This window comes from Anser brachyrhynchus (genome assembly GCF_964034855.1).
Source record: "Anser brachyrhynchus genome assembly, chromosome: 3".
Lineage (NCBI taxonomy): Eukaryota > Metazoa > Chordata > Aves > Anseriformes > Anatidae > Anser > Anser brachyrhynchus.
Window position 1 is genome coordinate 20,287,283 of NC_137696.1, and position 14,331 is coordinate 20,301,613.

Below are 14,331 nucleotides of genomic sequence, written 5' to 3' on the forward strand. Positions count from 1 at the left end.
CATTTCGACAATACAGTTCTACACATAGGACAATTGTTAGAATAAAATATTAGAGATTAAGCAACTGGGATATTTAAGGCTAAATGATTAAGATGACTGCATTGAACTTAAGTGTGTAGCTACCATTTACTACAATTTATTTTTTTTATATTATTTCCCCCCAAATAGGAGTACTAACATCCATATGTGGACGTATCTTGTATAATGCAACATCCGAAATAAGTCTGGTGCACAAAAACCATGGTGCACAACTCAGTTCAATTTTAATTTCTGGATACTTAAAATTAATATTTTTCATATCTAATTACTTTTTATCTTGTTGCAAGTTATTCTTGATATTATGCTTCTTTGTAAGCTTAAACATCAGTATAATCTGTAGATTGGCTTTAGTAGATTATTAAAACTATAGCAGATGGACAGACAGCTGTCACAGCAATATAATTTGGTTTCCTATCTTACTTCCATTGTGACCACAATATGTGACTGCCTTTTGCAGCTGTATGCTTTTTGACTTGATAGCTAGGAACAATGTACAAGAGTAAATTCATCAAACAGTGGTAAGGAAAAAGTAGGTCTGCAAAGATTTGTCAAAGTGGCATTTCTGAGGAGAAAATATATTTAAATTAGTGTGTCTGTGTACATGTACACATTGTGCATGCAAAGCATCTGCATATACACATATACATTAAATACAGTTTTCACTCCTTTACATTATCTCTGGATGCTTTAAATAAATAATAAGTAAATAAACAACAACAAAAAAAACACAAAGGAAACCCACAGATGATATGATGACAGATTTTCATGAAGAATTGTGTGCTATCTTCAAAATATGATTATGGTAATTATATCCCTGTTTTGCATAAAATAATTAGTCTTGAGTGTTTAAGTTCTAGTTCCTTTACTGTGTAGCTTAGGACCTCAGTCCTGAAATAATACTGCTGTAGAAATTGGGATGAATCACTTTGCCTTCTGTTTATAGATTATCCCGTAATTAATTGCATATCAGGTATTATTCCCATCAGGTCGATGGAAAGGTTCCTCATGTTTTATCAAGGCTGAAGCAAAGGGCCCAGATGGATTAAAGTAGCCATGATAGAAAACATACAAGCAACAGTTAGCTGAGTGTTGTATATGAAAGTGCATAAAAGAAAGAAAACAATAAAATAAAATAAAAACAGCAAACACAAAAAAGTTTGTCAGTAGGCATTGATATACCTGAATAAACCCACACAGTTTATAGGATTGTAATTTTATATATATATATATATACCAGTGATTTTTTTTTCAAGGCAGGATATTGTTGCTGTAACTAAAAGAGAACAAATCTGAATAGTTAATTACTGATGCTTTGGATTGTTCACATATTTCCTGACATGGCTCTGGGCTGTATCATTTATCATTTTGAGGCAAAGCTTGTATGTGATTCAATAGGCAGCACACACCAAGGATGATTTCATGCTTTAAAAATGGCTCTGTGGGCTGTAAAACAGTCCTCGCATTTACAAACACTTTGAAACTGAAAAAGCAGGAAAAAAAATAATTTTGACTTGACTTTGGAAGCACCACAAGGGGTCCAGAGGAAACAAGATCCGGTTTTATTTATTTATTTATAAAGTTGCAGTAAGCATTTATGCATCATGTTAAAAACCAACACAAACCTGATTGTAAAATGTAAGAAAAATGAGGATCCTGAATCTCTTCTCATACTAGTATTAGCTGATGTGTTTGTGGTGACTGACATGTTGCTGATTTAGGTAATATCTGTATAGGAAGGAATAGATTAGAATAGAAAGAATAGCCGTGGAGATTTTAATCAGAAACAATCTGAAGGGGGAAAAAAAAAAAAAAAAAAGGAGAAGAGAATCCTTCTGTGGTTTTTTTTTTTGGTTGGTTGGTTTTTGTTTGTTTGTTTGTTTATCATGGAAGTAGCAAGAGTTTCCAATGTCAGCTTTACAAATATATTGAAGAAGGAATGTATAAGATCTTTTTTTATCAGTCTATGCATGATATCTTACTGTTCATTTCTTGTGAATAACTCTACTGCGTGCACTTATTTCCTGCCCCCCAAAAATGGTTGATAAAGTGTGATAAGTTTTTTTCTGATATTTCTCTTTTCATTGCCATGTTTCCCCACTGAATTGATAGTAAAGCTACTGTTCTTGCCATGGAGACTCTAACTCTATCAACAAATAGCACGTTCTGAGCAAGAATTAGCATGTAATCTAATAATTAGATGAACAAGAAGAAAAAAGACACTGTCAACTTTTACATGAGTAAAGTAGTAGAGTAGATCTCAGTGAGTAGCAGTGTAGATCTCAATGAAAGATGAGGCACACAAGCCAATAAGAATTAGCTGGTCCAAAGCAAGTTAGGCAAAAATGAATACATGCTTATAGCCAAACTGTTTCTTTGAGTTTCGCATGACTGGTATAACCCTTGCTGCCTCTCCAATGCTCAAGTTGCCGTCTTACTGAATAGGCCTTGCAAATTAATAGGCCATTCTAGGCAGCTGAAACAATTGCAGGGTGGAAACAATTGTGTTAAACAACTGAAACAAAATCTCTAGTTATAAGAAAGTCAAAACAAGCACATTTTGTTTTACCTTGGAAACTATTTTTTGTTACTGTCCAAATCCAAACCTCTCTCTCTGAAGGATTATAGTAGTGTAGGCATATCCATGAACATTACAAGACATCTATGAGGGGAGAGAGAACTTAGTGTACGCTCAAAGGTCTCTTACATGTACTACTAGATGTCTTCTATCCAGCCAAGACCAACAGAATGTGGAAATTTGCAGACCTGAGAACAATGTTGAGTGAAGTGGAAATGATGCTAAGTTGCATAGATGGCAAATCACAGCTTGCTGTCCTTAAAGGGAAGCACACTGTTGTCAAAAGACCATCAACTTGTATGTATAACATAGCAATCATTTAATAATGATTTAACAATATAATAATAATTTAATAATGATTTAAAAATAGGTTTTCCTAGTAATGTATTTACCAGAAGATCCATTTCAAGTGAGTGAACTAAACATTATTATTTTTTCTATTTTAGGGATATGTAGTATCACTGATCTTCAGTTATGGTTCTCAGGGCAGTGCTAAATCTTGATTGAATCCCTGCTTCCTGCTATTTTTTTTTTAATTTATTTTTTTTCTGTGATACCTTTATATCTTAGAATATATAAGAGTTTATATATTCTAAGATATAAGATATATAAGAGAGAATATACTCAGAGCTCCCCATTCTGAAAGCAGCTAGTTGACATGAAGGGGTTTCCTGGTTGCCCCAAAGCTTTTAAGTCATTTGATCTTCTCTTCAGTCTCCTTGGTTTGTTCTTGGAACATCTGTTTCCAAAATAGCTGGCACAGTAAGGTTTAGGAGGATTGAGTATCTAATCACATCAGGTCTGTTCACCATGATGTTAAACACTCACAGGTCATCTCTGATTAAATTAAGACAGTTCCTTCTCTCCTTTTTCTGTCATTTTCTAAAAGACTGAATAGTTATAGAAAAAGCCAGCAAATAGTACCAGTGCTGATTCTAACACCTTTTATATTATCAGATGATAATTTATCAGCAAAGACCTCTAGTGTTGTTGAATGTGGTTCAACTTGTAACATTTAATCTGATTTTACTTAGTTTATGAAATACACGTTGTACTAATGTCTTTTTTAATAGAAAATATAAAAAGACTTTTTGCTTTCTCTCATGTTACCACGTGACTTAAATTTTTATGCTTGAACTTCTTTAATTACCTAAATCGCATTTACCCTGGTTAAGGTCTTGAGAGGTTTTTGTGCCAGACTAAAGATTGAGATATAGGAATTAACTGTAATCCATCTCCTCCCTCAGCAATCCCCAATCAATCAAAATAACAAATAAGTAAATCAATAAAAATCCTCCCTCCCTTCCTTCCTTCCTAGGAAGTAAGTGCTATTTCACATTTCCTGTGCCTTCCTTAGATCTGCTGCCTGCCTGCTCTTTTTCCTTGTTGCTCATTTGTGCTAGTATTGGGCGAGTAGATTTTTTTTTTTTTTTTTCCAGTGGGTTTATGTTGCCTCAGGATTGCATCTTTTCCTAACAAAGGCTGGAGGTCTGGTGTAGTCTTCATGACTCTACACTTTACTTTAAGAAACAAATAACGGCCTTCACTTTCTCTGAACTGCTGTGTCCTGCTGTAACCCTTCTGCTTCATTTCTTCCTTTCCACCAGTGTGGTCCTTCTGCTTCCTTCCTTGTTACCAGCACTGAGTCTGGGAGAAGACGACTTGCGGCTGGTTGCTCTGGGCTCTAATGGCCCACCACTGCTCTGTGCCAGAGACTATTGCTGGGAACATTTTCTGCAGTCTGAAGCTGACAGTTACATGCTTGTCTCAGGGGTTTTCATATCCTACCCTCAATATGCCAAGTCCAGTCTTGATCCTAAGCTTGAGGTGTTGTCATGTCTGTACACACATTTTTGATTCTCTCATACTTGAGTCATCATGGTTGTGAAGCAATCTGTGCTTTACGCAAACTACTTGTGGTAGTCACCTTTTTCACCCTAATGACTTAAGGCTTCTTTTTGCTAACTGGATGATAATCTTAACTGTGGTAGTAGCAATCTCAATAGATTTATACATAAAGTATCCTAAAGCACTTATCTAGGTAGATGACAGTCAGATATGACCTTCTAAGAAATCGTAATGTTTACCTGAATACCTTTTACAGGCTTTGATATATTTTGCATAGTACAGGCCCAGTCTGGCAATCATTTATTTACAGGTGATTTTACCCATCTGTTTGAAGATGCATAAAAAGCATTAACAGAGTAATTGTAGAATATTTTGGTGCTTTTAAAAGAAACACAAGTGTTTTTTTTTTTTTTTAATGTTTGACAGTAATAATAATTGTAATATGTAATTTTTCTGTGTCATGCTGTGTGATATACATTTATCACCTTGTATTTGAGCAATGTTAATAAATACATTATACTTCTTTAATAACTGATTTTCTACTTTATGTTTTCAGAGGCAACAATTTTAAGCTATGATGGAAGTATGTTTATGAAAATACAGCTCCCTGTTGTGATGCATACCGAGGCAGAAGATGTTTCTTTACGGTTCAGGTCTCAGCGAGCTTATGGCATTTTAATGGCAACTACTTCTAGGGAATCTGCAGATACCCTCCGATTAGAGTTGGATGCAGGACGAGTTAAACTAACGGTCAACCTAGGTAACAAACTCTTCCTCCAAGAAATTAACATTTTCTTTACATTTTTCTTTTTGCTTGCAAACATTTATGAAACAGCCTGTTTTAACATTAAAAATAAACTGAAATGTTATATAAATACATGTTGATGCAACATTTGCATATGTACATACACACACAAATACATGCCCATTATTATACTTCTTTTTTTTTCTTTTTTTTTTTTTGCATTTTTGTATTCTTTATATAGTCTTAACATATTCCATCACAATATTTTTGTATTATTGTGTATTCTAAAAAGAGAAGACTAGTTCATCAGTGGTACTTTTAGGCGAAATTATTTTTCTTCATTGTGGAAGACTGGTGTCCCTCCTCAACTTATCCATAGTAGAAATTCCACAATTTGAATGTGCAAGAAGAAACAACATGTACATAGTTCAGTTCATTTCTAGGTCCACCAACTAATGTACAACATACATATATTTTAAAGAATATCTATTTTTAATGCTGAAAATATTGCAATTAACTATAATTTCCACTGATGGATTTCGTGGTCTCCTTTTTTTAGCTGTCAAATCTACAGTAAACTCATCTTCTATTTTTTAAACAGTTCTGTGGTGGTATTTTTGCAAAAAATAACACAACCCTTCAATGCCCAAAGACTGCGGCCCTCAGCAAACAGCCATGTGAACACAGGAGGCACAAACCCTTTTACAGAAAACAAAAAAGAAAGAACAACAACAGCAAAGAAAATTGGTTTCCTATTTTGAAATACGATGGACAAAATGTTAGGTTATGCTTTTCTCTAGTTAAATAGTACTAATAATAGTAAAAATAATAATTTTAAAGTCCTTTTCTCATGCTTATGTATAAATCTAAGAAAGGACCTGATGGAGAATAGAAGTACACTTAGGAAAATGCACGTTCAATGAAGTCATTCACACTCTGGAGTGATTTTTTTTTTTAAGGGAATTAAGTATATAGATAAACATATTATTAAATCATAGCAGATAAAATGATTCCCAGAAACAATGAAAAAAAACAAACAAACAAAACAAAACAAAACACCTATCCGTCCACTTTATGAAAAAACGAAACAAAACAAAAAAAACTGAACACTGTCGTGGTGTTTAGACTTCTGCAGAGCGGAGAAGCGAAGGGTTTCCCCGTCTCCTCCTTTCTTGCACTACCCTCTAGTGTCGAGCTGGGGATCCTGCAAGCGGCCGGGCGCTGCGGCGCCGGGCGGCAGCGCGGAGCCTCCCGCAGGTTCGTTTTCTGTAAAAGGGGCTATGCCGCTGCTGGTCCTTTGCTGTTTGTAACCACTTTTCTGATGCGGTTGACGACACATGACAAACTCAGCTATATGGAAACAAAATCTAGGTTTAATGGTATATCTGTTCCTCAAAGGTACATACCAGAAGTAGCTGCACAAACCAAATAGCATGGCAGAGATTTATTTATTTTTTAATTATTATTTTATTTTATTTCAGTGATAAAGGCAGATAACCCAGCACAGTACAGATCAGGTCATTTTCTTTCTCTACAAAATACGCTATGTCTGTCAGGTTTTGCCTACTTACATAGTTCAAGAAATCCATGCTTTAGCAATATTGTTTCTTCTTATCTCCCCCAACCCATTTCTTTTCTTTCTCTCTCTCTCTTTTTTTTTTTTTTTTATTTAAGTCAGGCAAGTAAATAATTTGAAAACAGACAGTGTTCTCTAATTGTCACAATATGTGATTATTTTCTGTGTATTAATGTAGCTTTAAATATAGTCACTGTTTTTTATTACTTCTATACTTTAAAAAATAAAAAATAAACAAGTGTCAAACCCTATTTATAGGCCTAGAAAATGAAATTTGTAGTTTACGATTTAGTTGTTAAAGATCAGCCTTTGAGGTATACTATACAAGAGTTGTCCAAGGTGTCTGACTGTGGCCTGGCTTGCTCTATAACCCATTGTGACGGAGCACTTTCTAATTGCGCTAAGATAAATTAACTGTTCTTTCACAGATGGGGAAAAGGTTGCAGCCTGCCTCAATTAAGCATCTTTGACATTTAATCTGATTTTTTCGCTTAGATTTGTCACCATGTAGCTTTGTTTGAAATTGGCCATTTTTACCCTATTTGTCGTTTCTATTTATAAAGATTTATCGCAGTATATCTGGGTTATAACAGTATGTAAAGACCGATGATATGGAGTGGCCATATTTGCATGTGTCTGTCCCCGGAAGGGTGGACTGTGATTTTATTGGATGTCTGCAGCTATTACCTTGAAGGATAAATTTTCATTTTTCATCTATTCTTCCCCATCTAGACTGTATCAGGATTAACTGTAATTCCAGTAAGTGCCTATTCAAACTTTTTAAAATGTTATTCCACCATTATAAAATATGCAAACTAGATGAAAAAGATTGTGGACAGCTTGCAAGTGCTTGATAATTTATTAATGAAATGTGATGATTAATTATCGGTGTGTAAAAAGTCATCATATACATTGGTGGGTTTTTTTTTTGTTTGTTTTTGTTTTTCCTTCCTATATGATATAACTTTTAACTGGAATGTTAAAAAAGGAATGATTCTACAGGCTGTAAATATATGCAGAGGAAATAGCGCAGTAACTACCTGCAGTACTGCATTCCGCTAACCAGGCTATTTTATTGACAGTAGCTATCAAATTTTTAAACCAACATTTCTGATAAGCTGTCACATCTTTTCCCCCTCGTCTTCCCTTTTCTATCAAGCTTTCTTGACATTTTACCTCCAACCTGTGGTGAGGTTGTCAGAACATAGTACGAGAATTTCTATTTTATAATCTTCCTAGACAATTAAATGTATTAACTGGCTGCTTATAACAATTGGTTTTGCTAAGCCATTGTTTTATGGGAACACAATATATTACTGTAAGGACATAATTAACTCTGAGAATAACTGTATTTCTATGATGATTTTTTACACTCTAATCATGTAAAAACCTTAAATTGAACATTTTTTCTCTGTGATATGCATGTTTATGAAACAGAGGGAAACATTTGCCAGATGAATGGACTAAATTTTAACTTCTCTGATATTATTTGGATTAAGAGGCTATATTCTGAAAGGAGAAAAAGGACTGTGATTTTATTTTGAGTCTATGGAATTCCTGAATGGTGTCAACAAAAGTACTGATAGTAAGTATGGTAGATATGAGTTTTGGGTTTTTTTTTTTCCTTTCCCTTTCCAACAGGTTTTGCAAGCCATGGACTGGCTTTATGCAAATAAAAGCAAAGCTAAGCAACAATAGTAGTTAGAATTTGTAGTGTAAATAGCTTCCCAAAAGTCACCAAAATAACCTCCCATAATAGTTTTATAGTCCACAAAGAAAAATAGGGATTGTATTAAATTGTCTTTAAAAACAAAGTTTTCTTGGGGCAAGTTTTTAGTCTGAACCATGCTTAAATACAGACAGATTTTGCAATACAGTACAGGAAATGCTTTCAGGTACCAAGGCATAAATATAGCCTCCTCATTTAAAATTAAATAAATTAATAAATTAAATCGTTCAGTTTTAAAGGTGATTAGTTTCCCTACTGTCCATTGGAAAAAAAAATAATTTTGTTGATGTCAGTTGTAGGACACTTTTTCTCTGGATCAAGTCCCAAATAGAAAAAATTAAAAATAAAAATCCAAGTATAAGGCAAGCAGCTTTTTTAGAAGTATAATTAGTTGATCTGCTGCTGCTAAATTCTCTTTTTTTCCTAGCAAAAGCAGTCATTCTTTTTTTTCTTAACTTCCTTAATAAAATTCCTCTGAAAAAGAATAAGGTGAAAAAAAATGTTGATAGACCCACAACACAATAAATATATTTTTAAATCTCTTTCAAACAAAATGAAGTGTCATAAAAATAAATTAAAATGATTTCCAGGATCCACTGTCAAGTAAGTTTTGCATCAAAAGAGAACCTGCAAATACAGAGTAAGTAAGTAATAAGCCTCCAATTAGAGGACTGTAAACAGCAGGAATATGTTTACTGAACTGAGCTAGCAGTTGTGAATTTTTCTTGGTCTCATACAAAAGTAGCATAACTTCTGTACAAAATATTCTTCGCAGCAAATGCTCAAAGTTATTTTTCCTTACAGTTTGTTCGTAACCTTTTTGCTATTATAAATGAACTTTCATGATTAGTTCCATCTCCCTTTGTTGCTTGTGTACTGGACAGATTTCTGTGAGCTTTTGTTACCTATTTTGGTAAGTACTACAATACTTTCTTACCAGTACTCGCTGCAGTTTTTCAACAACCAGATAACATTTCATAAGTGATTTCTGTGTTTTAATTTTTAGATGATGAAGAATTATTGCTCTAAGCATTCTTTAGAATATGTTTTCTTATTAAACAACATAATGGATTTTAGTGGAACACACACAATTTGTCTCAAAGCAACAGCATACACAACTTGAGTCTTAATTTGCTAAAATCTATAATAGTTCAATGGCTACCCTTTTGTGGCTTTCAATCTATGGAGAGCTGGATGTGTACCAATCCTGATTTTATGTTGCTAGAAGTAGATCTGTTTTTCATGTTTAGGAAGCTATTTTCAGATTTTTCCATTTCTGTTGCTTAGAAATCAAGAATCTTAATGTAATTTCAACAGTGGGACTGAAATGCCATTTATTTTAACTATAGTAGCAATAATACGGTTAAGATCAGGATGAAAGTTTCTGTTTTGAATTTGGAGAAAGAACTTTAAAAAAAATGTAAAACCAAACGTAAACAAAAATGGTGTTTTTTTGAGAGAAGAAAAGGAAAAAAATGAATGTAAGCACCTAGTTTCCTCCAGTGAATTGAAAAACTAGTGAATAAAATGTTACACTTCCTTTTCCCCTTCTCCCTTGAGAGCAGCCTGAAAGTTGGCTTCTGCTCAATGCAATCAAATGACCAGCATAACTGGCTAGTCAGAGCTCAGAGTTTTGTAGCAATTTGTACTACACTTTGTCATAGCATGACTTCACCTCTAGCTAATGTCCTGTGTTGTAGAAGAGGTGGCATTTTGTGGTCTTCCTTATATGAAATAAATATATATTTTTTAAAATTTTCAAAATGTTAATAATATGTCAGGTTATTACTGAGCTTGCGTCTCATTAAAAATATTATGGAGACTGTTCGCATCATGCCATTTTTGAAGAACTGGGTAACATGCTAAAGTCAAGCTATTTTTATTTTGTGCTAGCTTAAAAGATTGGTATCTTTATAAAACCATATACCACTAGAAATTCCTTCCCATGTCAATCAGAAAATGCCATTCCAGAAATGTTGGTTTTGTTCACCTTTAAATCACTACAGGATGTTCTTCAGACTGAAAGTTTACAAAATAAAATTGTCCATCAAACAAGTGAAATAAATGGTCCTTTTAAACTGCAGGTACATTTAGGTCAATGTTAAGACCAACATCAGAAGAAAGGGGAAAACTTAAATTACAAACAAAAATGGCTACTATTGTTTCAGTCATACTTTTCACAGACATTCATTTAAAAACATGACTAAGGTGAGTGATGATGGTTAAAATAACAGAAATCCTTCATGTGCAGGATTGCTTGACACTTGATGTTCTGTACAAACAACTCTACGTTGATTGCTCTACAGCTCTTAGACATTGTATACAAAACTGATGAGCTAATTCTTAAAAATTTCCTACAGAGAAATGCATAAAAAATTAAATTTCTCCCTTGAAGAGGGAAGTAATGTCTGTGCAAGTTTGTGTGAGAGACATTGCATAGATTGCTATTTATTTAGATATTCAAATCTTGTGAACTTTATTACACCTAATACAATGCTCACTTTTCTCCTTTTTGCGTACACCATTTTAAGATCAAATCTATCCTGTATTCCTTTATATACCCAAAATACCACTGAAGTATTTTGTTTGAATATGGCTTGCAGATCTTGATCCTTCCTAAATGATACTCAATTTCACATGGATTCTAAATATCAGGGTAGCATTGTTTCCATTATAATTTATGCCTTTCAGTCTGCAATTAAAAGACCAGTAAATCCAGTTGAATAGAATGGATATTTTTTTTCCTAGTATGTTTTAGAGACAGATTTTCATCCTGTGAAATTCACATGACATACATAACAGATTTTGAATGCCTAATGAACAAATATAGGTATGCTATATTTTCATAGAGACTGTCATCTGCATCTAAGCAAAACAGGTTAAAAGACATATGAAACAGGAAGTCTACATCTATACTCAAAGGCTGTCCCACTGGAGTCCTTGGTACTTAGTCCTGAATCTGTACTAACACCATCCAGTATCTATATTTCTGGCACTGGCTTGTGAATTAAGGCTGAAAACAGCTAGACGGGGAAAAAAAATAGGTTTGAACATATACAAGGGGACTAAAACATTATCGGATAGCCTGTAATTTATTCTGTGCAGTCACAGAAGCCAATTAAGAAAGATCCTTCTGATTCCTCAATTCTCTGTAAAATACAGGGTGAAGATGCTGCACAAGTTATGCCATTAACTCCATCATACTGATTGCTTACTGGAGTTGTGATAACAAAGCAATTCCCCTCTTCCTATAATCTGTTTGCCCACCTTTCTTTGATGAAAAGTAGTTTCTGTTTCCCCTCACTTGTAACCTGCTTCTGCTCCTTGGGAGTACCTACGGCAAGGTCTATGACCTGACCTGATGAATAAGCCTTTCATCTTGCCCTCATGTTAGGCAGGAACAGTTGTACTTTCGTTCGTGTTACTTGCTATATGTGGATTTTGTTTTAAGGTTGACTTTCTTTAAATGTATAAAAAGTATGTAGCAGTTATTTTTAGAATTGTCCTTAGCACACATAGGCTTGGGAGTTCTGCACAGATAGTTGAAAATAACATGTTTTGGGAACAGTGTTGACATGTATAAGAATCTCAACCAAATACATGAAAAGTCATAAAAATGCAGTAGGCTTTTCACAGATACTGATAGATGCTAACACTTAAAAATATTTCTGAAAAAGTCATCTCTGTTCCTTGAGTGGTAGGAATGACTTAGATCAGAAGGTAATGGGAACTGACAGGGCCATTGCTGACTGTTTTTCAGTGCTCTGCATACCATTCTTTGTGTTTTGTACTGCAGAATTTCATCTATCTTTGAAAAAGTTTGTCATTTACTTTAAAGTTGTGTTGTTCTAGCCCTTTTTTCTGCTGGTCCTGTCCTTGCATTGCCTATTGCTTTGCTGACAGCACAAATATTCAAGCATCCATATGGTGAATTTGACTAGAAGTGACCCATGAAGAAAATTGTTAATTTTAATTTACTGAAATTTTCTGAGTGGTTTTATCACATTATCATCTATGGACACCTGCTATAATATACAGTAGCAGTGGCAGGAGGCAGGAATGGTGTGGAGACAGCAGAAAAGCAACCACTGGTAGAGAGCGTTTGCTTTTATTTCAGCAATGCAAACCTGTGCTGTTCCAAAGTGAATATATCTGGCCCACATCTAAGCATGAACCAAAAAAAGACAAAAAAAACCAACAACACAAAACAAACAAACAAAAAAAACAGAACAAAAAACATATGTTAACAGAAAGGCAAAGGCATCACTTCTTGAGATGTTGAATGCTTAATCTGTATCAGTTAAGGAAAAGCAATTTCAGGCATCTGAACAGAAATGTTGGTAGGGTTTCTGGGTAAATGTCTGCATGTTCACTTGAGCACATCATAACTCCTTTCCTTCTCTCCTGAATGTGTCTCATGAAAAAAAAGCTGTAGGTTCTAACTAGGAAATAGTGAGGCCCATTTAGGGAGTTTTGAACTTGAGGAAGACCAACTGAGCATCATGAAGTATTTACACACTACGAGATATAAGCTGAGGGGATACTGTGCTCTTTGACCATTCACATAAGGTAATAAACATTTGCAATCTGTTTTGTTTTGTGTCTTTTTGTGAAATTTCATATGGATATAGTCTGACAATAGAGGATTCAGTATGCTTTTTTCCTTGCTTTTTACTCTTTTCATCCATCTTTCTCTCTTTCTTTTAAGACCTACATTCTGCTTGTGGTACTTTAAATATATAATTTATTTAACAGGAGCCCCAGAAATCAAATATGTAGCATTAGTGTATCTGTGGCTTTCTCAAGGCAGTGTTGTGCTCTGTAATAGCTAGAAACATTAAAAAAAAAAAAAAACAAAACATGGTTATGGAAGTAAATTTGAAAATTATGACAATAAGGAATCTCACTAATTACAAGGTGAAAAAAATCATTGGGTATCAGATAATCAGATACTAAGACTTACTTTTAAGTACTGCCACATGAGTGTTTCCAGAAACCTTAAGATTTTGCTGAAAAGCAGTATACTTTCCAGTTATGATATGTCAGCATATCACTGAATTTTACAGGGCCAGGTATAGATAGTTTTCCATTTAGTATATATGTAGCGCTTTATAAAACATGTCTGTTGTGTGGATCAGCTTTCTTTTTAAATATTGGTATGCTGCCAAAATATTATCAACAGGGCCCAAGGGCATGATCTGGAGTAGACTGAAGTTATTCTCCCAAAACTTCAGGCTGAACTCTTGAAGGAAAATGGGGAGCAGATCCCTGAAATACTGATGACAAGAGGACCACTAGAGGAAGGGAAAGCAAAATGCCACAAGCATGTAGCAGACTGTTTTACCAACCGGGGCAAAGTAGTCTCCAGGATGTGCTAAGTGTATATGAATAGATTGTCTTGAATTAATAAATCTAGATTTATATGAATGGGTCCTATCTCATCTTTTGTAAAAGGACTTTTCAGCAGAAGTAGACTTGACCTTTCTACTATTCTAATGGGAAGAAGCAGTAGAAAGCAAGTTTTTAGTGAATAGCAGGTCCTAAATTACTCTTATTCTACTTTTATAATTTTCTTATTTAGCATTTGAGAAGCAAGATGATTTAACAACATTCCAGGATTGGTGATTTAAATTATCCTCACCATTTTTTGTCATGACAGAAAGTGGCTGTTATAATCTAATCTTGTGGGGATATTGAAGAATTATGTTCTCCTCAGTAGTAGTGTGCAATTATAGAATCATAGATTCATTTAGGTTGGAAAAGACCTTCAGGATCATCAAGTCCAACCATCAACCTGAGCTACTGATTCCCATCACTAA

The 14,331-nt window shown here is 34.2% G+C and overlaps 1 protein-coding gene across 32 annotated transcripts in view; it reads left to right on the forward strand.

Annotated features, from left to right (window-relative positions):
- NRXN1 (neurexin 1) overlaps nucleotides 1–14,331 on the forward strand; it is a 725,132-nt gene that overhangs the window by 310,762 nt on the left and 400,039 nt on the right. For 22 of the 32 annotated variants that reach the window (XM_080583915.1, XM_080583904.1, XM_080583905.1 and 19 more), the window contains 2 exons: nucleotides 5,019–5,222; nucleotides 7,516–7,542. In XM_080583915.1, the coding sequence (XP_080440041.1) occupies nucleotides 5,019–5,222; nucleotides 7,516–7,542 (231 nt within the window). The remainder of the gene's footprint in view (nucleotides 1–5,018; nucleotides 5,223–7,515; nucleotides 7,543–14,331) is intronic. The other 10 variants (XM_080583939.1, XM_080583907.1, XM_080583898.1 and 7 more) reach the window with 1 other exon arrangement.